The 27,884-nt window shown below is 39.2% G+C and overlaps 1 protein-coding gene across 6 annotated transcripts in view; it reads right to left on the bottom strand.

The window, feature by feature from the left end:
* The window catches only part of LOC105463377 (protein-L-isoaspartate (D-aspartate) O-methyltransferase domain containing 1), an 81,590-nt gene extending 55,618 nt beyond the window's left edge, over window positions 1-25,972 (bottom strand). For 2 of the 6 annotated variants that reach the window (XR_976292.3, XM_011710431.3), the window contains exon 1: window positions 25,776-25,911. Coding sequence is in view for 1 of the 6 variants with exons in the window: in XM_011710435.2 (XP_011708737.2) it covers window positions 25,776-25,957 (182 nt within the window). In the remaining 5 variants the exon portion in view is untranslated. Of the gene's footprint in view, window positions 1-12,314; window positions 12,403-25,775 lie in introns of those variants that run through there. The other 4 variants (XM_011710435.2, XM_011710433.2, XM_011710434.3 and 1 more) reach the window with 4 other exon arrangements.
* Window positions 25,973-27,884: the final 1,912 nt, after the last annotated feature.

The following is a 27,884-nucleotide window of genomic DNA, read 5'->3' as shown; positions in this document are numbered from 1 at the left end:
ATGAGTAAAAGCTTCCTGAGGCCTCGCCAGAAGCCAAACAGATGTCAGTATCCCACTTTCTGTAAAGCCTGCAGAACCATGAGCCAAACAAACCTTTTTTCTTTAAAAATTACCCAGGCTTAGGTATTTCTTATTTTTATTTATTATTATTATTATTATTTTTGAGACAGAGTCTTGCTCTGTCACCAGGCTGAGTGTAGTGGCATAATCTCAGCTCACTGCAACCTCCGCCTCCTGGGTTCAAGCGATTCACCAGCCTCAGCCTCCCAAATAGCTGGGATTACAGGCATGCACCACCATGCCCAGCTAATTTTTTGTATTTTAGTAGAGACGGGGTTTCACCATGTTGGCCAAGATGATCTCGATCTCCTGACCTCATGATCCGCCCACCTCGGCCTCCCAAATGCTCAGTTATTTCTTTAGAGCAATGTAAGACTTGAACTTTTAAATTATTAATTTGTCATCAATGATTCCACAAGTCAATAAAACTCACTTAAAGAACACCATCCAAATTGAGTAACCAAAATGCTTGTGAAAGTTTTTTACACTACAGTTCAGAACTTCCCCCGCCCCCACCCCAGGGCTGCATTTAACAACTTCTTCACCATCGAACCAGTAAGTTAAGAAAGACACGGGCACACTAGGGAAAGAATTTCAAAGAATGATTTCAGGTCCCAGAGACAGTCTTTGCTCCAGAAAATCAGTTTCTTAAATGGTTAGTATATTTTCAATAAGCTGTTTAAAAATTACTTTCTTTTTTTTTTTTTTTTTTTGAGATGGAGTCTCGCTCTGTCGCCCAGGCTGGAGTGCAGTGGCCGGATCTCAGCTCACTGCAAGCTCCGCCTCCCGGGTTCACGTCATTCTCCTGCCTCAGCCTCCCGAGTAGCTGGGACTACAGGCACCCGCCACCTCGCCCGGCTAGTTTTTTTTGTATTTTGTAGTAGAGACGGGGTTTCACCGTGTTAGCCAGGATGGTCTCGATCTCCTGACTTCGTGATCCGCCCGTCTCGGCCTCCCAAAGTGCTGGGATTACAGGCTTGAGCCACGGCACCCGGCCTAAAAATTACTTTCAACTTGGTTATAATAAATTCATAAAACTAAAGACATTTAAAATCATAAAGAATTATTTCATATTAATTGGTCTTCAAACCGTAAACAGTAGCCAGTGAGTAAAATTACCTTTATTAACAGTGTATTTTAAAATACACTTCACATTTTAAATTCAACAAGTGCTCTCAAATGCTCTTTAAAATGCTTTCAATAAAAAATTACTCAACAACATTACCTAGCATTTGGATATTTAAATTTTTAAGTGTTTTATATAAAAAGATTTCATGTGATGATTTCCCCATTCAATAAACAAAAACTGATCACTTGTTTATGCCTCAGGAACTATAATAAGCATGAGGATTCAAGGATCATACTCCAGAAGCTAAACTCAACTTAAAGAGCTCTCTTATGAGGTAAGAACTGAAGAAGAGATCACTCCATTTCATCAAGAAATTGAGCCTCAGCAGTTGCCTTGTCCAAGATGACACAAGTTAGTTGCAAGTTATATATACTCAGAAAAGAGAAAACCTACTTCAAATATTACAACAATAGGAATACAAGGCCAAAAAGATCTAATGTATTCCTTTGCTTGTATTTCTTAAAACTAAGTAAACATAATGTTTCTTTTAAAAAGAATTTCTTCTTTATTTCAATATTCAAGTTACTTACAGTAACTAATATGACCGAAACTTATGATAGCTTACAGAACATTTTAAGGGAAAGAAATACCAAAAAGTGAACCACTACAGAAAACAAAGTCAGGTTTTCTTATTATTTTTATTCTTGTTAAGGGATTCACTCTCTTCACAGAAAAATTTCATGAATTATTTTCAACCTCCAAATACAAATTATATAATTCAATTTAGTAACTATTATCTAGACTAAATCCATACAGGTTATGGTGGGAAGTCATAACACTCAACAAATGTAAAATTCTACTGGTCACAATTCAATAGGATTTATATCAGTAGGAATATAACTTAATTTTACTTAACTCATTTGCTACTGCTTAGAAGGATCATTTGTAGAATGAAAATTAGTATATCAAATCATAATTTCATATCAAGTTGTATGTTCATTCTGAGTCACAGTCTAATAGAAAGTGCTCTTTTCAATATAAATAAAAATTACACTTAAGGAAAGCATCATATAGTGTGGGTGTTTGGACCAATGGCTCATGTCTGTAATCTCAGTACTTTGGGAGGCCAAGCAGGGAGGACAACTGGAGCCTAAGAGTTTGAGACCAACCTGGACAACGTGGAGAGACCTCATCTTTACAAAAAAACTTTAAAAATCAGCCAGGCATGGTGGCACATACCTGCAGTTCCAGCTACTTGGAAAGTCAAGACAGAAGGCTGCAATGAGCTATGATTGCACTACTGCACTCCAACATGGGTAACAGAGCAAGACCATCTCAAAAATGTATATGTGTGTGTGTGTGTGTGTGTGTGCGCGCGCGCGCGCACGCACACGCATGCATGTCATCACTATTATATCATTACTGATGTAATACATATAAACTGTCTACAACAGTCCTTGATGCCTACCACATGCTCAATAGCTGTTGCTTCTATTACTTAATAGAGAAACTACTTAATCCTTCCATAAACAAACATATTCCCATTTCAAGAAACATTAGTCGAGTTGATAAAACCGGGAGATTTTTGTACAGTTAGTAAATACACATAAAATATTTTTGATTTTAGGTGCCAATTTTCAACAAGATCTCAGCAGCTTCACGGTGTTTCTGAGGGAAAACAAAGCATGGAAAGACGGGGTATAGCCTAGACTATATCCTATGATGTCGGATGGAAATGGAGGAGTCAGTGAGAACTCACAGTGTGAATTTTAAAATACACACAAACACACACACACAAAATAGAAAACTGCAGAAATACACACATATACATATTTTTCCTTGCTTATGAAGGTCTAGAATACACAGGCAGATGTTAGAAACACACCAGTAACCATAAGAAAACCTAGCACCCAGATCTTGGTTTCTAAATACTGTTCTCCTAGGCAAAGAAAAGAAACTAGGGTTCCTTGGGAAAATGATTGACTGCTAAATTCAGGCAGGGAAAACATGAGTCTGAAACACCTTCTTAAGACAAAATATGGAAGTCCTCAAAAAAATGAGGAGATGTCAAAGATACAGAATCTGGCTTGAAGAGTCTTCTGTTGGCCAAACTGAGTACGTTTTGGGAATCTACGTAATAGAGATTGATGATAATAGTCATAAAATAAAATGAGAATCAGAGGGTCCATACCTAAATGATGAATGAACAAATAAGTTGGGGGAGAAGGAAAAGCTCTCACAGTAGAATGGCAACAAATAAATATAGAAGAAATAATGGTGTTAGAAAAATACCAATGGATGCTAAAACCAGTGTGTGAAAATTTGGTGAGGAACAGGATTATCTGCATAATCTCAAAGTATCTCTCCACAAATTACCAATTAATAAAGGGACAAAAGAGTCACTTCACAATGGAGAAATCCAATGAACGCCATCTGAAGTAATCAAAACTAACTTCGCTAACATTGGGCCTCTTTGAAATGTTTGCTTCTTGGTGCCGTAAAGAAACAGCATTTGAATATAAACTTAATTGTTTTAGCAAGGTCATTTTTTTACTTTTTGTAGTAAGGGTACACTTGCCAGCAGTTTTGCCATGAGAGTACACCAAACAAAGGAGACAAGGTCATTTATAACCTGATGTGGTCACTTTACTGCTCTGTCTGGTTTTCATTGGCTGGAACAGGACCTTACATTTTGTATTTGACCTGACTGGACAGTAACTTAGAACTTTTTAAAACAGGCAAAGGTAGAGGAGAACAAAGGAAGGAGGAAGTAACCTGCAGAATGCTGAAAAAGGTAAAAACACTTTTAAATAAGGAAGAGGAACAGGCTATGACTTAATGTTTGCTTGGATCCAGTAAAAGCATGCCAGGGCAAATATTTAGGCTAATTTGTGGGAGCTACGAACATAAAGTACATCGATTTTTTTCTTATGGATAGCAGATACTTCAGAACATTAGTACAGGTCTTTGAATAAATTTTGCTTTTAAGAGAAGTTACTATTTATTCCTAATTAGACAGGGAAGAAAGTCTTCGAACAGGAACCTTTATTTTACTTTTTACAGGCCAAACCAATGCACCTACTGATGTATGTCCTGAGATGGATACTTATCATATCCATGATATTCCTGGACTAGATCCTAAACTAAGGGAGAAAGATACCTACAGGATACATTATTGAAAACAAGTGGCAGAATATGAATACAGGTTATATGTAAATGGTATTGTATAATTATTAAACTTACTGATTTTAATAACTATACTGTAGTTCTCTAAGAAAACATCCTTGTTCTTGGAAAATATGTACTAAAGTAAAAAAAAAAAAAAAAAAGAGTACTCCAAACTCCTCCAAATAGTGCAGAAAACAAATGTGTGTGTGTGTGTGTGTGTGTGTGTGTGTGTGTAATAAAGCAAATGTATCAAAATGCAAGCAACTAATGAATCTAAGCGAAGGGTGTACTGGAGTTCCTTGTACTCTTGTGCCAGTTCTTCTACAAGCTTGAAATTCTATCAAAATAAAGATACATAAAAGTAAGCCATTGTGAATCTAAGCAAAGGGTGTATAGCAAGCTTGTCCAACCCACAGCCCATGGGTCATATGCAGTCCAGGATGGCTTTGAATGCAGCCAAACACAAAATCATAAACTTTCTTAAAACACTATGGGATTTTTTTTTCTTTTAGTTCATCAGTTATTAGTGTTTGTGTATTTTATGTGTGGTCCATGACAATCTTTTTCCAATATGGCCCGGGGACGCCAAAAGATTGGACACCCCTGGTATACAGGAAGAAGTTTCTTGTGCTATTTCTCACAATTTTTCTATAAGTTTGAAACTATTTCAAAATGAATTTATATAAATACATGAATTATGAGTTAAAATGCAAGCAAGATCTTCATGCCTGTAATCCCAGCACTTTGGGAGGCTGGGGCAGGAGAATTGTTTCAGTCCAGGAGTTCGAGAACAGCCTGGGCAACATAGTGAGAGACCCTCATCTCTACAAAAAAAATTTAAAAATTAGTCAGGCATTGTGGCTCATGACTATAGTCCCAGCTAATCAGGAAGTGGAGGTTGGGTGATCCCTTGAGCCCAAGAGGTAAAGCCTGCAGCAAGCTATGATCACACCACTATACTTCAGCCTGGGTGACAGAGCAAAACCCTGTCTCAAAAACAAATAAATAAAGCCTAAGGGGAATAGCAGATTAATGGAAAAGAATGCTATTTTGTGCAGACAGGAAATAGATGAAAGACAACTTGACTTTTAAAACTATGAGTAAGGTTCATGCCTGTAATCCCAGCACTTTGGGAGGCCAAGGTGGGAGGACTGCTTGAGCCCAGGAGTTCGAGACCAGCCCTGGCAAAATAGTGAGACTCTATTTCTATAAAACATTTAAAACATTAGCCAGGTGTAGTAGTGTGCACCTGTGATCCCAGGGACTCGGAACTCTGAGGTAGGAAGATTGCTTGAGCCTGGGAGGTCAAGGCTGCAGTGAGCCGTGGTCATGCCACTGTACTCCAGCCTAGGAGACAGAGCAAGACCCTGTGTCTCAAAAGAAAAAAGAAAAAAAAGCAAGAACTGAGCAATCAGCAAAGATAATTCCTTCACAGTATATATTTCCTAAAGTTCACTCCTAGACCTGTCACATGAGGGGGGAAAAAAAGCAAAGAAAAATCACCTTAGGAAGGAATGTCATATTGTTATTCTCAGTTTAGGTTGGAGAAAAGTGGCATGACTAAAATCAAATAAAGTTGGAAATGTAACAGGAAACTTATAAGAGCCAAAACCAAATCATGGGAACAAACTATAACAAAACAAAGCTTTAAAGAAAATGGTAATTTAAAACTAAAGTCAGTGTATTCATGTTCATGATTATCCCACTAAACTATAATTTAAGAATCTGAGGTGGGCTATGGGAATTCATATATAAATCAGGTTGAGGAAAACACAGATTAATAGGAAAGTGAAACTATGTGAAAACTGAGTACTTACAATTTACAAGTCAACAGGTTCTATTCAATTAAAGCTCAGTCACACACCTGCCTCTGAGCAACCAAAGCAAAATAAAATAACCAGAAAAAAAGAGAGACAACTATGTATCTCATTTCAGGTAGAGAAGACATTCTAAATTAAAAAGCCACAGGCAAAACGTAAAAATGATAAAAACGATATATTCTATCTGGCAAAGCACAGAGTAAAACATCAAAATACAAACAAACTGGGGGAAAAATTGCAACATGTGGCAAAGGGTTGATATCCAAATTTATAAGAATTATTTACAAAGACACATTTTTAATTTTTGTAATAAAAGGGCAGAAGGCCAGGTGCAGTGGCTCATGCCTATAATCCCAGCACCTTGGAATGCCAAGGCTGCAGGATTATTTGAGGCCAGGAGTTAGAGACCAACCAAGGCAACATAGCAAGACCATCATCTCTACGAAAAAAAAAAAAAGTTTTTTTAAAAAAAATAGCCAGGTGTAAGTGGTGGCATGTACCTGAAGTCCCAGCTACTCAGGGGGCTGAGGCAAGAGGATCCCTTGGGGGAGTTTGAGGTTACAGTGAGCTACAATAGCACCACTGCACTCCAGCCTGGTCAACAGAGCAAGATCCTGTCTCCTTTTAATGAAAAAAAAAAAAAAAGGGGGAGGCGGGCAGAGGAGACAACAAGTATTTACCAGAAGAATTACTAAACCACAAGCAAATATGAAATTATGCCCAACCTCAGTGGCAATTAAAATGCAAAATTAGAAAGACAACTTTAGGCCTGTAAGATTCACAGTGATTTTTTTAAAAAAACTTATTGAAAAAGGTGTAGGAAAACATGTTTCGTATTTGTATTTCTTACTACGTTATCTTATATACTAATAATAATCCCCCACGTCCTATCCTTAGGAAATATCAACTCTTCCACCTTTATTGGGAAGTCTAGCATCTCTACTGTAGTCTTCTCTACTCCTCAACTCATACCATAATCAGGGGCATCCTCAATGTACATGAACAACCTTTTCAATCTCCAAAGGAACAACTATGACACCTTTAACTGAGGACTTGTATCACCCAATTGCCCAACCTGAATCCTTACTTTTTTCTCTGACCTGATTTTATGTCTATTTGGCTTGCTGTCTGCCACTACAGTCAATGTCACTAGTCCTCTACCCCAAGGATCAGCAAACTTTTTCTGAAAAGGCCAGATAGTAAACATTTTAGGATTTGCAGGCAATAGTTTATCTCCCAACTACTGAACACTGCTGTTGTAGGGCAAAAGTAGCTATAGACAACTTATAAGTGAAAGAACATGGCTTTGTTCCAACACAATTTTATTTTTGGACACTAAAATTGGAAAGTCATATCATTTTCATGTCATAAAATATTCTTCCAACCATTTGAAAGTAAACACCATTCTTAGCTGCAGACCACACAAAAAAAGACAGCAGTCCAAGTTTGGCCCATGGGCCACAACGGGCTAACACCTACTCTCATCTTCTTCCCAAATCAATCCCATGAACATTGCTTCACTGAGTCTTCATTACTCCCAATCCTTCATTCTAACTTTCTGCCTCACTCATCTTGCAAACTTCTGATCATGGAACAAGCCAATAATCTCTCTTCTCCATGGACTGTTTTATATTGTGAAGTGTTACTTAAGAAAGAAATCCAGTGCTTGTATTGGTGCCACTAAAAATTCATAATCTTCAAGCTTAACTGGATTTTCAACAATGCCCAGCAATATCTCTGTGTTTATTCACCTCTGGATCCCACTCCCCTCCCACAGCAAATTCATTACCACTACTACAACCAACAACCTCTCAAGACCAGGCTCCCTAATTCAACAAAGGGTCCTGCTTCATCCCCCACAGAAAAACAGGTCCTAAGGCAAAAAGCCTCAAATTGCCAGACTGTCACCCTAATCCCATCCCATTTGACAAGAATATTACAAATATGATAGCATTTATATTTACATCTACAGACAGGCAGAGTGTAGTAAGTTCAACTTTCATTTGGACCCCAACAGATCTGATTTCATCCACCTTAATAATTACTACACTTAGTAGTTGCCTGGCATTCAACCAACGGTTTTAGAATTGTCTTTTAATTATCCCTCAAAAAAACCTTCAAGGTAGGTTTTATTATACCGATTTTACAAAGAAAAAAATGTAGAGCTGGGCTTAAATCCTTGGTGTAATTCCAAAGCTGGAGAACTTTGCTCATATCTGGGCTCCATTTTTTTCCATTTCAAAAGTGCATTATCTAATCTGAGCCCTGAATACTATTTCAGGGGCACCTCCATCCATCTCTCCTCCCACAGCCTTTGCTGAAGTTCCCTTAACCACAATACACTTCAAGCCTCCATGTTCTTGCATATGCATTCTAGTCTCTACCTAGAAAGTCCTCCTTGTTCACTAAGATGCCACTAATGAGTCCCCTCCTCTTAGAAATCTCTAAGTCCAACCCCAAAACACTTATGAGCCTTAGTCTTTTCAGGCTGTCATAACAAAGTACCATAGACTGGGTGGCTTAAACAACCCAAATTTATTTTCTCAAGTTAGAAATCCAAGATAAAAGTGCCAGCAGAATCACTTTCTGGTAAGGCCTCTAGGCCTCTCTTCTTGGCTTGCAGATGGTCACCATCTTGCTGTGTTCTCACATGACCTCTTCTTTGTACACACAAAAAAGCATGAGGGAGCGCTCTGGTGTCACTTTTTAAAATGATGCGATTGGATCAGGGCCTCACCGTTATGATCTTCATTACTTCCTTGGAAACCCCTTATTCAAGTACAGCCACACTGGGCATGGGGTAGGGGGCGGTCAGGGTTTCAACATATGACTTTTGTGGGGAAATGAACATTCAATCCATAACTGTACCTTTTTTCAAAAGCTCTCAAACACCCTGAGCCTATGTGTATCTCTGTATCCTCCCTCCACAAAGTGACTATCCTGTTTCCCAACCACTGGACTGTGGCCTCTTCAAAGTAAGGGTCTACATGTTAGTCACTTGTTTACTTCTGACACTTAGCTGAATGCCTTATAACAAAGATAGTATTCAAGACTGCTACTAATGAATAACTGAGTGCAAGTTTCTCAGTTATTTAAGATCATGAAAAGAAGACATATATCTATGTACTTGACAAATTACACCCTCCACTGGACATTAACATAGCCTGTTTGGGGTATTATATTTCACTGGAGAGAAAACACAAGTCTTTAAAAGCTTACAGTTTAATTGTGAATATCATACTTTAAAAAAAAAAAAAGAAAAAGCGGCCGAACGTGGTGGCTCACGCCTGTAATCCCAGCACTTTGGGAGGCCAAGGCAGGCGGATCACGAGGTCAGAAGATAGAGACCATACTGGCTAACATGGTGAAACCCCGGCTTTACTAAAAATACAAAAAAAAAAAAAAAAAAATTACCCGCGCATGGTGGCCTGTGCCTGTAGTCCTAGCTACTCGGGAAGTTGAAGTGGGAGAATGGTGTGAACCCAAGAGGCAGAGCTTGCAGTGAGCTGAGATCGCGCCACTAGACTCCAGTCTGGGCGACAGAGCGAGACTCTGTCTTGGGGGTAGGAGGGAAAAAACAGACAAAAAAGGTAAGGTAAATGCTTCAGAGTTCAAAATAAGAGAAAATGAACAGGGAATATAATAGCTAGATGGAATAAAACCTATGAAACCAAAAGTATTATCATCAGATTATAAAGTATTTAAACTTGTAATTTTCCATGGCCTGAATTAAGTAGCAAAGACTGTAGTACAGATGCCATAGTTCCCATTAAAGGTGAAAGAGTTGATACTTCAGTGTCCTAAAGCTAGCAAGTGGGGAGACTGTTATTAAGAGTAAAATATATATATGTATGTATATATACATAGACAGATACTAAGAGAGGGACACACACAAAAACACAGGGAGACGAAAGAAATTCAACAGATTTTCCTCTGAATTATTAATGCAATATTAAGCCACAGTAAATCTCACAAAAGAGCAAATATTTTAAACAGTTTTATAAATATTAAGTATAAGGAGGTACACAAAGGTTGGCAAATGCCCAAGATATTTTTAAAATGTGTTCAGAAAGTCAAATTGAAAACAACCTAGGTATGTGTATTTTCTAAATCATTCCCTTGATGTACAGACCTAGCTAGCATAAGGTAACAAGGGCTTTTTTTAGGCCTCTGAATTCCCTGCAGTTGAATTACTGTGACAAAAGCAATAAAAAGAGGCCAAGTAAAAATCAGTCATATTATATTGCTGAAATTTAAAAACCTCATTCCAGAACTTTAAAACCAGTTGTGTTCACAAAAACAAAGACACAGTTCATAAATATTCTTGTGCAAATAAACCCAAACAAAATAGGCACTTTGATATTTGTGAAAAGCAGGTCAAGAGAAATAAAGAAAATCATAAAATTATCTAGTTTGCTCTGTCATTCATCAGACAAAACTACTCGTTCAAGGGCATACTGATTTGTGGCTCCAGTATCTTGAGTTTCTTTTCAATAGATCCTAAAATAAAAGCTATAAAATATGACATTTTCTGAGATAAAATGCCTTCTTTGGGTCTGTTGCTATCTGCTGAACATTACCTATCAGTTGGGATTGAGACAGTGTTAAAGCCTGATATTGTTAAAATAAACCAGGTGTACCTCTTAAAAATACAGACAGAGCCACTGATCTAAGTCAGTGCAGTAAAAACAAGCAGTGCCTAAATATTTGGTTCAGGACTACAGTTTCATTTTTATATTTCAGTATGAGAGAATACAGGAGGCAAGCAGGAAATAGCCACAATCAGCTGAACTGGAAACAACCAAACACAAAAGCAGGAATTGGCCTCTAAGTCAAAAGGAGTGTACCATCATTTTATCTAGAAGAAAAGTTTCTGAATGACAAAAGGAAATAAAATAACAAGTATGTTCTTCAAGAAAACCCTAGTGTAGTAATATGCTGCCCTGATCCCACCAGGGATTAGGCACAAATAAATATTCTTTTTAACACCCACTGCCTCAATCCCAACTGATAGGGAATGTTCAGCAGACAGCATTGGAGAAAACACTGCAAGGGGAAAGGACTTTGCTTCCCAGCCTGGTGCATTGCTTGGCAGGCTTCCCCAGCACCAGGATGCTGCAGTGCATGACAATAGACAGCTTTCCCCAGCACTCTCTTTTGGACAGTTTGTAGAACACAGCCTCTAGCAAAATGCCTCTATGAACATCTTTCTATGGTATCCTAGAGGATAGATTTCTGGCAAATTCCATCAACTTCTCTGCCATCCAATAACCTATGGATATACCCTCTCCAACAAGACCTGATCTCAGCCTGGGATAGTCCTCTTCTTTGGGTGCTCAACTGTAGTTCTAGAAGTAGTGGCTGTTTCTTACATCTATTTCTATATTCTGTAGCACTTTCTGTACTTCCTACTAGCTCTGTTACAGTAAATAATCCTTTACACTAAACATTCTCTGCTCAAATTACTGCATGATTTCCTGACTGTACCCAGATTTATATAATCCGAAAACCAGAAAGACTACACACAAGCCACTGAAATAAAGACAGAAGTTGAGCAATAAAATTAACTAAAATACAACAGATACTGATACTTGGCCAGACAAAGCATCCACAACCTCCTCAATTTAACTTAAATTACTATATCACACAAACAGCCTCTCATCCTTTTCATTTTAACTTCTAAGTATTTGGGTGCGGGGAGGGTATCTTTGCTTCTTGGCAAAATTTTGAACACTTCTTACCACATTTTCTGCGTTAAGAGAGCTGTCATGCTGATCAGAGAGGGGAAGTTAGATGCCAGCAGTGACTAAGAGTACTGAGAGTGGCAGTTATCAATTCTACCACCTTCAAGTTCCTACCTAGGACAATACATCATACAAACTTTTAGACAGGAGGATGCCTTAGTGGCTTCATCTACAGGAGTTGGCTTGAAAAGAGCTTGTTAACTGAAGCACATGTTTTTTCTGGTGCCCTTGCTTCTCTCCTATAAACTTACATGATTATTAACACACATGGGAAATGACAAAATAAAACCACTGAAAAACTCCTTAAATTTCACGTAGGCAGGGGTAGGCAGGCTAAAAATACAAATTCACAAAGGAGCTATTTGCAGAAAAACAATTTTACAATAAAGCAACAGTAAATGACACTAAATAAATCACATACTTTGTCACTGTATTAAAATGCAATACACTCACCACCACAGAAGAGTGGTAACTGTCAGAAAGACAGCCTTATGACTCTACAGGGGCATACGTTGTTTGTGCTGGGTCAGAAGGTTATACGTGTTCTGGAAAAACAAAAACACTTTCAATGATAGCAATTTTTTGTAATTTGTGTTATCCAATGACATTACTATAAATTCTCCTTTAACAACTCGAGAGCATAGAGTGGAAATGCATTTTTGTGTACTTACAGTGAATGCACAGGGATATTCTTTCCTACTAAGAATAAAGACTATGTATAATTTTTTAAAGCACAAGGCTCTTTCCTCCAAACTGGTAAGAATCTTTGCAGCAAATTCACAAAGACCTCAACTTCTGTCTGCTTTTCTGCAATTTAAATAGCTGTTAATTTTGTCCCTTCCTCCAACATATTGCCGAAGAGACTTCAGGACAGGTATTTTTCCTTTCTCCTGTTGGACTTACTCAAAATCATCCTCTTTAGCAGAAATTTTCCAGTGCATTCAATAAGTTTCTAGATTAATTTCACTGGGGAGGGAAGTTCTATCATTTCAAATTTAGAATATATCTAAAACTATAGCCCCTCACCTTTCAGACCAGGTACTCTTCAATTACTCCCATTCCCCTTAGTGAAAAGCCCTTTTGTGAATATCCCTATCCATTTTTGCTAGATTACTGCAATGAACTTCAAGATGATCATACCTATAGTTGTGCCAGTTTCAATGGCATCCTATATGCCATTTTGATTCATCTGCCCAGTATATAACTTTTATCAATAAAGAGGCTCCAAAAATCCAGAGGTGCCCCCAAGATTCTATGAAAATGGGAAGAAACCTCACTTGGCAGGACTCAATGCTGCCCCCATTTAAACACAGCTGCACTAGTTGTATCAGTTTTATAAATGTCATCTTAATATTTTGTTGGGGACAGGCTGTTTAGAAGTCATTTCCATAAGGATTCAAATGGCCACAGTGTATTTACCTGTATTAGTTTTCTATCACTGTCACAGCAAATTAGCATAAACTTTAATGGCTTAAAACCACACAAGTTTATTATGTGATAGTTCTGGAAGTCAGAAGTCTGACACACGGGTCTCATGATACAAGTCTCACCGGGCTAAGATCAAGGTGTTGGGGAGACTGTTCCTTTCTGAAGGTTCTTTGGGAGAAATCTGTTCCCTTGCATCAATGTCTAGTGTCCATCTGCTTTTTTTCTCTCTCTCTCACGCCTCATGGCCCTCTCTTTCCTCCGTCTTCAAAGCAAGAATCATGGGGCTGATTCCTTTTCCGCTGTCTCTCTGGTTCTTTCACTCTGCCTCCCCCTTCCATTTTTAAGGACCCTTATGATTACACTGGGCTCATCGGGATAATCCAGGATAATCTTCCTATCTTAAACTGATTAGCAACTTTAATTCATCTGCAACCTTAATTCCCCTTTGCCATATAAGGTCACATATTCGCAGGTTCCAGGGATTAGAACATGGACCTCTTTGGGGGGCTACTATGCACCAACCACACTACCCAAACTTTGACTCCTACTCTTCAGGGTAATGCTGTTCCATAGGGAATCAGACACAATCCATCTTAAATATGTATACCGGCAGCCCAAATCCATCCCTTCTTCTCCCATTTCTCATCCAGCATACAGGTGAAGAAACAATATGGCAAAATGATCAGCAGCAAGAAATATGCTTATTATTCCTTGACAGACGTGGAATTTATTTTCTCTTACAGGCAAATAATACAAGGTTATGTTCTTAAGATAGTCTCAAATCCTCTAACTGAAGCAATAACTATGTATAAACTAACAGTGCAAGAACATCCTGAAGACCCTGAAACTCAATTTTAAGTAGCAACTGGAAACACTGCAAAAAATGAAACTATCAATTGTCTGGTATGGTAATTATCAAGCCACACAATCATTTTCCTCTTGTTTAAAAAAAAAAAAAAAAAAAAAAGAGTATGCTCAGTCCCAACATCTGAGAACAGTTTCACACAAAAAAGTTTTCATAATTTCTTTTTTTTTTTTTTTTTTTTTTGAGATGGAGTCTTGTTCTGTCACCAGGCTGGAGTGCAGGGGCACGATCTCAGCTCACTGCAACCTCTGTCTCCTGGGTTCAAGCGATTCTCCTGCCTCAGTCTCTCAAGTAGCTGAATTACAGCTACCACACTCAGCGCCATCACACTCAGCTAATTTTCTTGTATCTTTAGTAGAGACAGGGTTTCACCATGTTGGCCAGGATGGTCTCGATCTCTTGACCTTGTGATCCGCCCGCCTTGGCCTCCCAAAGTGCTGGGACTACAGGCATAAGCCATCACGCCCGGCCAAGTTTTCATAATTTCTAGTATCTTACTCTATTAGAAGAAACTGTGCCTAAACATAAACTTCAAGTTTAAAACTGTTTACAGTTCATTCCTAATTCCTGACCTTACTTTTAGGATAGTAGAAAGCTACCATACAGATTCATTCTGAGTGCTTACAGAAGTTCAGTTCAATAGAGTAAGACCCTGTATATGATGGTCCATACCTTTTCTTAGCTGTTGGCATCCAACAGGATATAGTAGTAGATTCAAAACTGTCACTTCAATGCAGGAGGATTCCAGGTTGGGCCTCAAGAGGGAGCATCCTTTTTTTTTTTTTTTTTTTTTTTTTTTGAGATAGAGTCTCGCTCTGTTGCCCAGGCTGGAGTGCAGTGGCCGGATCTTGGCTCACTGCAAGCTCCGCCTCCCGGGTTTACGCCATTCTCCTGCCTCAGCCTCCCGAGTAGCTGAGACTACAGGTGCCCGCCACCTCACCTGGCTAGTTTTTTTGTATTTTTTAGTAGAGACGGGGTTTCACCGGGTTAGCCAGGATGGTCTCGATCTCCTGACCTCGTGATCCACCCGTCTCCGCCTCCCAAAGTGCTGGGATTACAGGCTTGAGCCACCGCGCCCGGCCTGGAGCATCCTTTTAAAAACAGATTCCCCTGCAGGTAAATGACTTTTGTGTATCACAAAAAAATGAATGTGAAGATACACTAGATAACAAAATATTAACACATTTAGGAGCAGGACCTGATTTTTTTAATGCTCCCACAGTAGAAGGCACTACAGGGTATGAAAAGAAATCAGCAGGCCCTGACCTTTATAAATAAGCTTTGGGGTAACAATGAGAAAGAGATCCAGAATCAAACATATTCATGAAAGTCTGAACTCACAGCCTTTATTTTACCATTGGCCATTAACCTTTCTATGACCTACCTTAGTTTTAAGAATTAAATGAAATAATGTACATATTTCATTTGATTCTTAAAAATTTAATAATTTTTATCTAGCACCGAGTAAAACAAATTAACGTTACTGGTAACTGAAAAATACTCCTTTAAGATCCAAAGATTAAAAACAAACTAATGAAAGTCTTTATATAGTGTATCAGTTCTATAGTCTTAGCGAATTACCCAGCATAACTCAACCACTTCTTAGTGGCTCAGGGTCATTATGAGGAATATTATGATAATGGTATGCCAGGAGCACCTCAGAGACCAACACACACAGTAAAAGCATTCCACCATCTGGAATTGCTTTGCTCTCTCACTGCAGTAATTTCTCGTTTCTTTTTTGTGTGACTAGATGATTCAAATCTGCTTTATTTTACACACAACTATGTTGGGTCTAATGTGACTCCACAGTCTGTCCCTGACTATATAGGACACATTCTCCTTGCTTTTCCTAGGCCTTTTGTTGTTATTGTTAACTCCTCACTCACTACCTACAATATTGGTAAGAGACCATGAGGTTATAAGTCCAAGTTTGGCCTCTACTGAAAGTGGATATTGCTTCTAGGTTAGGTTCGTCACTTTCTGTCAAGTGTTAATTGATCTCATAATCTCTGAAAAGTAGCATATGACTCACAAAATAATATATAACTTTTATTACTGATTATTAGTGCAACTACCATTAATTAAGCACTTACAGCATAAAGCTTTGAGGTGTTTTAAGTATATTAACACATTTCAGTCTTCATAAAATTTTTTGTAACAGCATTACTTTTAGAGATGCGAAACGAAGGAAAGGGATTAAATAACTTCCTTAACCTTTTACAGCTAGGAGGAGGCAAAACTGGGGTTTAGTTCTAGATCTATCTCACATTAAACCCTATTTCTTTCAACAATGTTGATTGCTGAGTCTGATACCACCATTTTATAGAAAATAAAGCAGATTGAGGAAATCGAAGTCACTTTGAATTTTAGCTCATGCATCTATAAAATAGGAATAATAGTACTTTCCTACCTCTTTGACAAGACGCAAAGTTACATGAAAATGTGAAAAGTATCAAATTTAACAGGGTCTCATGCTGACTACAAAATGCCAGGAAGCACCATTCCCACAGAAAGTGTCAGTTTTCCTGAAGCAGTACAGGGAATGCCATTTATATTATATTCTATGTGAATATACACGCATATATATATTAGTGTATACACATACACATACATGTATACACATACATATATTAGTGTGAAGTGAATTAATTTTATTAAGTGCTGCCTAGATACAATAAAACCAGTGATTACTCGACAGTGATAACTGAACAAGTCCTTAACAACAACAACAACAAAAAAAGCTTATATAAAGCCTTTTTGTCATAAATAATGAGGTAATTAAACTACTTTAAGTCCAAGGGGATTACCTCCCTTTCCTTTAAAGCCAAATCAACTGCATGAATGGTTATAATTCACAGATATTTATATAGATCATTGTAGAAATGCCTAAATCTTTCCATTTCTAATTTCTCTGGTTCATAAAAAAATAAAGGTTCAAATTACTCTATTTACAGGGAAAAGTCAAGCCCATTAAAATGGTTTAGATGCATTTAAAATAATTCTTTCACAATGGGATTTACAATGCATGTTAAATCAGTATAGAACACTGGTAGGCTTTTCCTTGAAACTAAAATTAGAGTGGCTGCCTTTGCATGTTCCAAAATTTGTTCTTATACAGTTGAGTATGAAGACTGACCAGAAAATTTTAAATCTGCTCTAGCCACCAAGAGCCTATAATGAAAACATGAAAACTTAGAATACCAAGACTTACAGGAGTAACAGAGATAAACCATCCTTCTAAAACAAAGACTGTTTTGCATTTGCTTTTTGAGCTATGACATTTCTAAATAGTTCCTTCTATTCAAGGCCCAATATTTTAAATATGGACTACAAAGATATAATGATATGTAATCAGAACAAAACCTCTATACTACTTAAGCAATAGCAGTGACAGAGACGCACTGACTGATCCACCCACCAGCACACCTGTGGCTCCCATAACCAATACCTAAACACCCATGTGCTTGGCTGTACAAATGTAGACATCCCCTAACAATGTTAAGCCAAGGCCTTACCACAACCTTGGTTACTTAAAGCACCACTTCCTAGCACAGATGCAACCAGGTCAGAGAAAATGCAAGCACTCACATTTTCCATTCTTCTATCACCAAATGCATCTGCCTTATATGGCAGCAAGACATAAAGCTGGACATTTCTCGTGGTGTTTTCATTTAACACAGAGTTCCCTCAGAATTAAAAACCATACAAGCCCTAGATGATAACATCCCTGTTAACCTGTTTCTCCTTTTCTTTATCCGTATTTTCTAGTCTTTCCACAATAAATTTCTACTGCTGTTATACAGGGAAAAAAGCAAAATCAAATAAATGAGCTTTTACTTATTATGTTCACAATATCTAGGAAAGTATAATTGACCAAAGAGAGAATCACAGGAGCTCAGAAATGGGTCAGTGCAAATGAACCACTGTTAAAAATAAATCTAAACCATATGAACGTAGGCAGCATATACATACCACCCTAAAAATAAATGACATGAGGTCGGGCAAGGTGGCTCACTCCTCTAATCCACTTTGGGAGGACAAGGCAGGAGGATGGCTTGAGCCCACGAGTTTTGAGACAAGCCTGGGCAACACACTGAGACGCCTATCTCTACAAAAAATGAAAGGAAAAAAAACACATTAGCCAAGCATAGTGGCACATGCCTGTAATCCCAGCTACTGGGGAGGCTGAAGTGGGAGGATTGCTCGAGGTCAGGAGGTGGAGGTTGCAGTGAGCCGAGATCGCACTACTGCACTCCAGGTTGGGTGACACAGCAAGACCCTGTCTCAAAAAAAGCCAAAAAAAAAAAAAAAAAAAAAACTCAAATCCCAAATTTAGCATAGAATGTCTGGAAAATAAAGAGAATATATCATTATTCAATAAATTATATGCCACTATTTAAAAAAATACATATATATATATAGCTTGAGAAACCTTAAATGATCTGCAGAAATACCTGCTAAATCTAGCTACACAGGCTAAATAGGTAGTACCGTTTACACAATAACAGTGTGTATTTACAGCCCCCTTGGATCTAAAGGAATTTTCACTATATATTTACCTGGTATCCCACCAACACCTTCTTCTCTTGTTAAAGATTCTGACTTTTACATTCATTCCATTTACTTGTTATTCAATAGAATTCTGACTGACATTTTTAATATGCATGAATATACTGTTTCTGTTTATATGTAAGTCCGAAAGGATTCATACCAAACTGTCAAAAAACCATTACCCCAGCAAACCATGAGGAGCAGACACGGATGATGGGGGCCTGCTTGTTTAACTTCATTTAATTTAGTAATTTAAATCTTATTTCTGTATATACAATCATTTTTCAATAAAAAGATTAATGACCACATAAAATATTGCAAGCCACAACATTTCCTTCTAGATGACACAAAGGGATCTAAATTCAACCCCTCAATAGGTTTCCTATGTTAAATATACCAGCATAGGCTATAGATGCAGACACCAAACTCCAGATACCAGGTATCCTTTCTAAACACTGAACGGCTAATACATGCAGGGCTGACCCTTGCCCAGAGTGGATCATTTGTCATGGCAGCTGCTACCCATCACCACTACCATCCCAACTCTTCCAACTCAACTGTTAATTATGGATTCTAGCAGATGTCTTCACATAACCCCATAGTTCTCTCCATTCACTTACACACTAATCATCAGGTCAGAAAAGGAACCAAAAAGCCCATTTCAGCTTTCAAACTTTATTTTCCCCTACAAGGAAAGACCACCTACTTTTTACTTTTCTTCCTTCAAAGTGTGGTCACAATGGTTGTAATAGTCGGAAACTAAATGCTCATTAGTAGGGAATATAGTTAAATCAATTAAAATTGATATACAATCTACAGCTGTAACTACATATAATATACTCTGAGGCTGAAATTTTTTTTAAGAATGAAGTAGTTCTTTATCTCCTCACTGTCATGTGAAAATCCAAGTGAAAAAACAGCAGTGTCTCTCATCTTTATGTAAGTGGAAAGAAAAAGAAATTTATTCATATTTCTTTGTACATACAAATAAAATAATAGTTTCTATTATATCATTCTAGAGATAAATGACTACTTTCCAGGGGGAAAATGGGAGGCTGTTGAAGACACATTTTCAGTTTATATATTTTTTGTATCACTTAAAATTTGAAACATGACCATTTTTAAAGTCAGTGAATTATTTTAAACTCGCTTACAACTTGTATCTTCAAAGAAATATTTATGATTAATATTTTATAAAGCTAAAGGCAGGTAGACTACAAACGGATTAGTCTGAGAATCAGTCTCATTCCTTTATGAGCACGCATTTTAACATTCCAAAAAGAAAACGTCTCTTCCCATCACCAAGATATCCTACGCTTACAATTCCTAACAGAATTCTTACTTTCTAAAGCAAGACTCATCACTTATTAGTTAGCTAAACTATAAACAATACAGGGCGCAATGGCAGATAGAAGAAAAAACTGTAACTTCTGCATGACAACCATTAATATCGATAGATTATTTTAAGAAAGTCTGAAATTTCATATGAACTCTTCAGCAAGGTAAGAATTATGTATAACCTGTGTGAGGGCATTTCAGCTGATTGTACAACTGGAGCTTCCTGATATCACCAAAAGAAATAAAACAATACTAAAATATAGACAGAGTTGTACTCCATCTTTCACATCTATGTAAGCTTAAAGAAACTATAAGATCAGAGAGTTTATGAGAATATTGCACTCATTAGAAAACTTGTCTGACTCAACAGCATGGAAAATAATTCACATGGTAAATCATTATTTTTTTTTAATTTATATACAGTACCAAGAAAGGATATGTGCACACAGAAAAACAACACTGATCTGTCTTAAATAAACAACATAATTACCTTATAATCTGAAAACAAAGAATTCATGATAGCCCACAAGAAATTCAGTTCTGTTATGGACACACACAATTAAAAATTCTAACAAGCTAGTGCGTGTGTGTGTGAGAGAGAACGAGAGAGAGAGACACAGAGAGAAACTAAAATCAAATATACTGCTTAAATACCATTGAAAGGGGTAGTTTACCAGGGATCATTTTCATACTTATTTACCCATACTTCCTGAGCACAAGACACAAGGAACAGTAAGACATAGTTTGTGCTTCAAGTATCTTATATAATCCAATTACAACTGTTAGAGTACTCAAAACAAATTTAGAGTAAAAAGTATCATCATAGTTTAAACAGCTGTATGAATGTGCAGGAGATTTTACTACTACACTACACAGACTGGGAGGTGGGGGCTCTAGGGAAATATGGTGTACGCTGTATAAACTAGACTTTTACATGGAGGACTCCTAAAGGCAGAGATGGGAGAAAGAAAAAAATTCCAAGAAATGGAAATGCATGAGAAACAAAAAAAGTAAAGTAAAACTGAAGTTTACATTCTTTTTGGAACAGCTGCTGGAACATAAAGAATGTAACTTAAAGTTTAACTAAAACAAGAAATAAGTTTTGAAAGGGGCACTGAAGTCAAAAGGGAACACTGAGGAACTCGGGCTTTCTTCCAGAGTGGATCAGGAGCCACTCGGCAGAGGCGCAGTGGTCAAGAACACAGACTTGCAAGAAGACATGTTGGGATTCAAATTCCAGCTCTTCTACCTACTAACAACTCCTTCAAGATCATGAAGTTCCAATTTCTTCACCTGTAGAATGGGGATAATATAAATTATAATGACCACATGAGAACAAAGGATTCACCACATTGACTGACATAAAAACACCCAAGTGAATTTGTTTTGTTTGCTTGTCATCAGGCAGGGAACCTGATCAGGACTACATTTAGGACAATTAATAAGCAGTATTCACAATGAATGGCAAACCAAGAGATTAATGTCTCTTGTTGTGTATATGACTACTGGAAGAATTGAAAAAAGATAAGCGAAATCAGGAACCACAATGCCGTAAGATGACCAAAAAAAAAAATTCTAAGAAAAGGAGAGAGAGAAGAAACAAGGATGACCTTTTGATTTTGAGTCTAGATGACTAAGAAAATGCTAAGGTCATTAATATAAACAAGGAAGAAGAATCAGGCCTGCAAAAGAAGTTTAATTCTGAATCTACTGATTCAAGATTACAAAATTACAGCTACTAAGTTGATCAGGGAGAACAACGTTGGTAAATCTGAAGCTTAGGAATTAAAATAAGGCCGATGATACAGAATTGGAAGCCTCAGCAAAGAGGGTGTGGGGAATGAGCAGTTGAAACCATGGATCTGTGTGGGATTGCCAAAGCAGAGAACGAATTCCAAAAAGGAAAAGAACTAAACCTAAGGTAACACCTAAAGGCAACACCTATCTGAAATTCAGGAAGTGAGAGAGAAAAATGAACAAAGGCCCCAAGAAGGGTGAGTTGGAGGTGCCAGTTTGTGAAAGTCACCAAGACAGACCTTCACAGCATTTCACATTCTGCAGCTCTTTCAATGCTCATTATAACTTTAGATTATAAACTGAACTGACTTCACCAATTGGTAATACGATTATCATAAAAGGTTTTTAAGAGTCTGCAAGTTACGGAAGAGTGCTCGGTAGAAAACACAGAAGAGTGTTTTATGCAAATTAGTGTTTAAGCCCCAAGAATATTTTAAGCTCTAGAAATCATACATGATGCATGTCTTGTATCAAGACATAAAGTTGATTTATTTCTGGCTACCCGTGCATATATGTTTCAAAAAGGATTTTCAGGTTAAATTGGAAAATACGCTATTTCTTCCCATCAGCAATATCTCTCATTAATTTTTGCGAATATACATACACACAGTGTTCGATTCCCAACCCTTCCCCACTTCAACAGCTGAAAAACCTTACCATATTCTAAAAGCGTCTTTAGGGGGCTGAAATATTTCTGTGTTACCTAACTATAAAACCCACTCACATCCAACATCCAATGTTAAGTTACCAAGAGATAATCAATGGCAGATACGCCACTTAGGTATGAATCCAATTACCATCCTTAACAATTGCCAGTAAAATGTCAAAGCTTTTCCTATATTTTGGTTTCTTCTCAAATACAGATTACAACTGACCATGCTTTATTAATTTTAGTATTTGTCCCATTTATTTATTTATTTATTTATTTTTGAGACAGAATCTCACTCTTTTGCCCAAGCTGGAGTGAAGTGGAGCGATCTTGGCTCACTGCAACTCCGACTCCCAGGTTCAAGCAACTCTCCTGCCTCAGCCTCCCGAGTAGCTGGGATTACAGGTGCCCACCACCACACTCGGCTAATTTTTGTATTTTTAGTAGAGACGGGTTTCACCATGTTGGCCAGGTTGGACTCGAACTCCTGACCTCAGATGATCCACCTGCCTCGGCCTCCCAAAGTGCTAGGATTACAAGCGTGAGCCACCACGCCCGGCCACCACATTTCTTCCAACTATGTAGTTGCCACATCTAATGGAAAATGAAAAAAGATTAATAAACCACAATATTATGCCTGTCATTATGCATTTTAAGGGACTACCAAATATTTTTAAATACCAAGAATGATATAAGTAACTTTTAATCTTTTTAGACTTTTTTAGGGCCCTCTTGGTATTCTTTCTAGCACATTAGTTTACAAGTTCAACTACATTCATAAAAATGTTTACTGATGTGAGATTATCCTTCTGAGTTTGTAAGGAATATGCAGCTGAGAGCTACAATTTACAATAATATCCCAATTTACCATGGCACCCAGCAGTGTCTAAAGTAACACAAATCCCCATCTTCTTGGTTAACAGCATAAGATCAAGGAGTTTAAAATTTTAGTAATATGCCACCAGAAACCTCATCTAAAAAAATACCATTATCGTTTCACACTATATTCTCTAGACTATTTTAAATGCATGTGATTATATTCATGTAGTTATTTTGTAAGGAACATTTCAAAGAAAGCTGAAAAAACCGTAAGGGCAACAATTTTATAAGGCAGTTTTCATTCACAGGAGGTAAAACAAGAGCAGAAAACACAGGTTCTTGGATTAAGTACTCCTGAATATAAACACGCACTATTACACACAAAAAAAAAGGGGCAGTGGGATCTTGAGCAGTTTTCTCTCTCAAAGCTTCTGTTTGTTACTCTATAGAATGAGAAGTTATGTTGTTGTTATGAGAAATATATGAGCATATTATGTTGTTACTCTATAGAATGCCAGTTATGTTGTTGTTATGAGAAATATATGAGCATATTATCACCAAAAATAACTAAAATGTCACGGATATATTTTATTCCTTTCAAGCAGTTTCTAAATAATAAAATACACAATTTGGCTTAAAATTTCAGGCTATGCATGTTTAGAACCTGACGTTGTTCGTGATTATCTTCCTCAGTTGTTCTTTCCCTGGAAGCTAGCACCAAGATGAACACACAGTACATTTTTAATAAATATAGGCTAGTGATTAAATTAACAAAGCCTCCAGCTCTTCTGCACACAGAAATACAGCATACAATGGGGATTACCTATATTTCTGTCTTACTAGTAGGCAGTGCAGTATCACCCTTCCACTTCCAGTTTACTCCCTATGGCTTACTTACCAAAATATTTAATCCCCGTTGCTTTTTTTTTGTCTCAGGCTAGGGCCACTAGCTTTCTACCTTTCCTACCTTACCTTTCCTTCACATATTAGCTACTTCATGTTAAAGTAATTACAAGTGTTCAACTGACCTTGTGGAATTAAAATTTACTTCGAAAATATGAACTCAAAAAAAAAAGTAAACTAATTCAGCAACCTTATGTTTTATGGAGTCATCCAGCCTCATGTAAACTACCATTAAGCAGTATGTAAACATTATTACTCAATCTGCTTAATACGAAAGTAATCTCGTCGGGCCTCCGACATTCTGAAAGTTTTGCCACACTGTTTCAAAATATTGGCTTGTAGACCTTTTCAAAGCTACTGATTACTGAAAACTTGGCAACCATGTTTAACAATAAAGAAAAGCCTTCCCCGAGCCTACGTAGATTGGATTCTCTAATACATAGTAATAATGTTTTCAAAAAGAATGAGGCGAGTAATAAAATGGAGGAATATCCATGATGCATTGTTGGCTAATAAAACGTTGTACTGTACTATATATGATCCCAATCTTGTTTCTAAAGCACACTCATTAAATGCACAGAAAAAAAAAATTCTGAATAACTACCCACCACACTTGGCGAGTGGCTAACCTAGGTAGTAAGAAGGGGAAATATGGGGGAAAGGGCTCGAGAGAGGGCAGGTTTCTTCATTGTTTGGCTGCTTCATTTTTTCTCAAAGAGCACGCAGTACTTTTGTAATTAAAAAATGATAAATGGAGGAAAAACACTGCTAAACGCATACTTTTTCCTCCCTAGCACATTCTTCTGATTTGTAATGTTAAAAATATAGCTCTAGTTTCTCGATTCTAAAAAGAGCACACACGAAAACAAAATTAGAGAAGTTCCAAAAAATCTTGGATTTGCAAAATTACTCCCTCGGGTTCTCCCCGTGGGTCCTCTCCATGCCGGTGTCTGAAATCCCTCAAGCAAAACGCGGGCACAGCACTTCTCCTGAACGGTAGTAGACGCTCACAAACACAAAAAGAGCCCTGGGCGCCTGCTATAACCTCTCAGTCCCCTCCCAGCACCCGAGGCTTCCCCGAGCCTACGTAGATTGGATTCTCTTCCTCCAAAACCAAAACAACAGAAGTCACTGGGCGGATCCAAAACAGCCCTAAGGGGCCCGCGTGCATCTCACGACGCCAGCCTGGGGACTCTGGTCCCCAAGCCTAGGTCAGAGCCGAAGGACGGGCCTGACGACGCGGCGCCCCGGCCTCCCTCGGGCCCCCGACCTCCCCGGCCCCAGGGACCCCGGCTCCAGACTTCCAGGCTTCGCTGGGCCCCTTTCGACTCTCCGACCTCCCGAGTCCTCTGCCCCGGGTCCGTCCCTCCTTCAACCTGCCCCGCAGCCCCTCCGTTTCCCGGCCCCCGACCTGCCTGTCCTTAGGTCCCACTGCCCCCGACTCTCGGCTGCCGTCCCCGTGGCTCGCTAGCCTCCGAGCGTATCCCAGTCGCCCGCCCGGCCACAGCACGCGGGACGCGCACACCCCACGACCCCGAGCCCCCGCTGGCGGCAGCGTTACCTGTGGCGCGGGCAACGGCGCGCAGGCCAGACGCTAGGACTCGGCGGGGTCCGCAGCAGCCAGACGCCGCCACCACCACAATAACAACACGGACACCACCGCCGAGTAGAGAGGCGGGGCCCGGACCCGCGACTGGAGCAGCCAGAGAGTCCCGGCCTCCGGAGCCGCCGGAGACAGAGCATGCGCAGAGAGTCACGGGCACGGGGGCAGCTCCCCGCGGACGCCAAAGTCAACAAGGCCGGGAGACGCCCCCATCTGGCCCCGCCCCCTCAGGGCTCGCTCCACCCCCCCAAGCCCAAACAACGCGAGGCCTTGGCGGGCCAGAAGACGACGGCTGTAGGGGAGATCCCGCGAGAGCGTGGCCTCCACCTCTCCTCTCCACCCCCATTTCCACGTTCGCGTATCAGCGCGGGGTTTCTGGCTTTCGGTGGTCTCAGAGCTACGTAGTGTCGGGGAGTAGAAACAGGGTGTCCTTTGTGTTGAAGGACAGTGTCTTAAGGTGTGGGAGCGTTTTTGAGGTGTATTCCTGGGTTTGGAGGCGGACCCCCCAATGGTTACCGCCACAGAGACTTTGCGGAGGGCGCTTACTGGCTTAGGCGAAGAGCGAAGGCTCAAGACTGTGCTGTTTTTTAGTGGCCCCTTGGCGTCCAGAAGTTCCCCCCAGCGCCCACCGTATGCACTCCCGCCGCCTGTGCCCCGCCCTACCTGTCAGGCGACCGCGGGCCTCAGCTCGGGGACGCCCGGAGTGGCCGCCTTCTCGCGTCTTGCTGACCCGGGGCTGGGGCGTGTGCTTCTCCTGCAGCGGACGGAAGATGCTGGGCCACGCAAGTTTCCCTGGGCTTGGTTAACCACCCCAAAACCCATTTCCAGAAGGAAAGGGTGTTGAGGAGGAGGGATAGAAAGTCGAGAAGAGGGCCGGACGGAGTGTCTCACGCCTGTAATCCCAGCACTTTGGGAGGCTGGGAGGGGGGTGGCGGATCACCTGAGGTCAAGAGTTCAAGACCAGCCTGGCCTAGGCCTACATGGTGAAACCCTGTCTCTACTGAAAATACAAAAATTAGCCGGGTTTGGTGGCACGCACCTGTAGTCCCAGCAGCTCGAGAGGCTGAGGCAGGAGAACCTCTTGAACCTGGGAGTGGGAGGTTGCAGTGCTGAGGTGGCACCATTGCACTCCAGCCTGGGCAACAAGAGCGAAACTCCATCTCAAGAAAAAAAAAAAGTCGAGAAGAGGAAAGGAGACATAGGGGCAGGCGAGCCGGGTAAACACTGCCACTAAGGATCCTAAGCAGTGAACATGCTGTTGGTACTTGTAAGACTCCTAGCAAACTGCATTTAATTTTTTTCAATTAGTTTTAGTGTACATAAAGGCATGTCTTTTCCAAATACTCTAATTTTTGAAGTGTTTTTCTTTCTTGTTCATTAATCTTTGTGCGTTTCTCTCCAGTCTCTAATAGTAGGTTGTGGCATGATTTGCTTCCATCATGTGAATTCTGTTGGGTTTTGATTTTCAAATAGGAGAGTGAATGTAAGCTGTCCTTACAGGTTACCTAAGGTAAGTTAGAATTAGAACGTCTTTACGCTAGAACTACTGCTTCCCACCATAACCAACCATCTGCAAAAGCGTTCAGAAAGAACATGCTAGGAAGGTCAAAAGCTTCAAATCACGAAATAAGAACTTGAAAACAAGAGCAAAATTGTTGCTGAGGCAGTCTGCCATTTAACTCAAAAGCTTCACTTTATTTAAGTATGAGTGCATATTCAGTGGACATTGAGCTCCGAACTGTTCAAAATATCTGTCCATCTGCATTCTGAAGTAGAGCTGCGGGTCACACGTATTAGCTCCATCTTTGGATTTCTGCCTGGACCCAGGGCACTCCTAACCGTTATGGGATCATATAACAATCTTACAGGATGAGTTTTCTGCTAGTCCAAGCAGAAATTTTGGCACATGAAAACATCTTACCATAAACAAAAAAAGTACAAATGGTAATAAGGAAAATAGCTAAAATGATTAAACAACTCTTACAGCCTTTTCCCCTGTTTTCTCTACATTTTTTCAAAACATACTTTCCTTTACTCTCTTCCTTCTGCTATGGGAATTTTTCAGGG

The sequence above is a fragment of the Macaca nemestrina genome, chromosome 8 (genome assembly GCF_043159975.1).
Source record: "Macaca nemestrina isolate mMacNem1 chromosome 8, mMacNem.hap1, whole genome shotgun sequence".
NCBI lineage: Eukaryota > Metazoa > Chordata > Mammalia > Primates > Cercopithecidae > Macaca > Macaca nemestrina.
Note: the sequence above shows the minus strand (reverse complement) of the source record. Positions and strands in the feature narration are given on the sequence as shown.